The sequence below is a fragment of the Perkinsus marinus genome, assembly GCF_000006405.1.
Source record: "Perkinsus marinus ATCC 50983 genomic scaffold scf_1104296963552, whole genome shotgun sequence".
Lineage (NCBI taxonomy): Eukaryota > Perkinsozoa > Perkinsida > Perkinsidae > Perkinsus > Perkinsus marinus.
In genome coordinates, this window is record NW_003205040.1 from 1 (window position 1) to 1,458 (window position 1,458).

The window sequence follows — 1,458 nt, forward strand, 5'->3', positions numbered from 1 at the left end:
CTCGCTTTCAGAGAAGCCTGCTTCTAGTTTGACATCTCCCGCTCAGGGGGAGACCACTGGTATGCCTAGTTGGGTCCCAACACTCATCAGTGCCCTACGTCGAGATGATCGTAAATGTAACTATTGTGGTAAAGTTGGTCATCTCGAAGCTCACTGCTTCAAGAAGCAACGAGATAAAGGTTATGGTCCGGTACAGAAACGCCCCCGACAAGATGTGCAAGATGAGAAGTGCGATGAGGCTGTACGTGGAAGCTATCCTCGTACGATGGGAGTCATTTGTGGTTATTGTTTGCGCAAGAATCACACGGAGGAGCAGTGCCAGACTAAGAAGAAGGCACTGGCGCTCAAGTCCCGACTTGCGCAGGGAAACTAGAAGGCCGTGATGATGCTGCGGCTCCATCATCATGTAGGCCTGAAACTCAAGCCGTTGCTCTTGGAATGGGTGATGAGACCAGAGTTATATCGGACTCGTGTACGTTGCCTGTTGACTTAGTCGTCAAAGGATTTAAGCTACAAACTCGTGCCCTTATTGATAGTGGCTCTAGTATCTCTTTGATCGATTCCGATACCTTGGCTAGGCTGCCTGTCTCTGTATCTCTTAATTCAGCGGATACTCCTCAGTGTACCACGGCCACGAGGCAGGGCTTCCGTACACTGGGATCGGCTGTTCTTACTCTTTCTATAGCGGGCACATTGATTACTCATAAGTTTTATGTTTCTGCATTAGGGATGATTCATCCAGTTATTCTTGGACGCGATGCACTTGCAATTGCTAATATATGTTTATCGTTCACGACAAGTCGCCATGGTCTATCAAAGCTTGGACTTACATGTGCGGTTGACGATGACTCTACTTCTAAGGCGAGACGGTGGCGTGACTTACCTGAAGGTTGGGTTCCTTGTAATGTGATTCACGACGACAATAATCTCTACATCGTATCTGCAGAGAGGGTGGGTACTCCCTCTTTAGGGGATAGCCCTAGTAAGAGAGTTTATGTTGGTTTCAATCCAGCCTTGGTGAAGGATCCTCGGAGGGCTGAGCAGCTGGGCGCCCTACGACCCCACAAGCTACTCTATCGAGCCACTCCTGAAGCCTTGACTGCTGGTGAGAAACGCTTTAAACAATGGATTTCAGAAGGTCGTCTGCAACCAACCACATTGACTGCATCCTCGTCAACGACGAGTTGGTATGTTGTGGGTGGTAATTCCACCCACAGGTTCAGGCCAGTATTTCCCTTCATTCATTCGAATAGGTCACTGAAATTGGCGTTTGGTAAACAGCCCTTCTCTCAGGCACTAACTTCGACCCTTATCGACAAGTCGAGATGTTACCCATATGTAATTTGAACGATGTTCAGATGCTTATATGCACCTATGGCTTCTTCCCAGTAATCGCCAGTACTTCACTGTGACACTACCCATTGTCTGATGAGCCTACTTTATACGAGTTCTGCTGTT

General features: G+C 48.1%; 1 protein-coding gene across 1 annotated transcript; it reads left to right on the forward strand.

Annotated features, from left to right (window-relative positions):
- Window positions 1–46: 46 nt before the first annotated feature.
- Window positions 47–373, forward strand: Pmar_PMAR022558 (hypothetical protein; the record flags this gene model as incomplete). Its single annotated transcript, XM_002771137.1, has 1 exon — window positions 47–373. A coding segment is annotated over one exon (327 nt), but the record flags the coding sequence as incomplete, so codon positions are not given.
- Window positions 374–1,458: the final 1,085 nt, after the last annotated feature.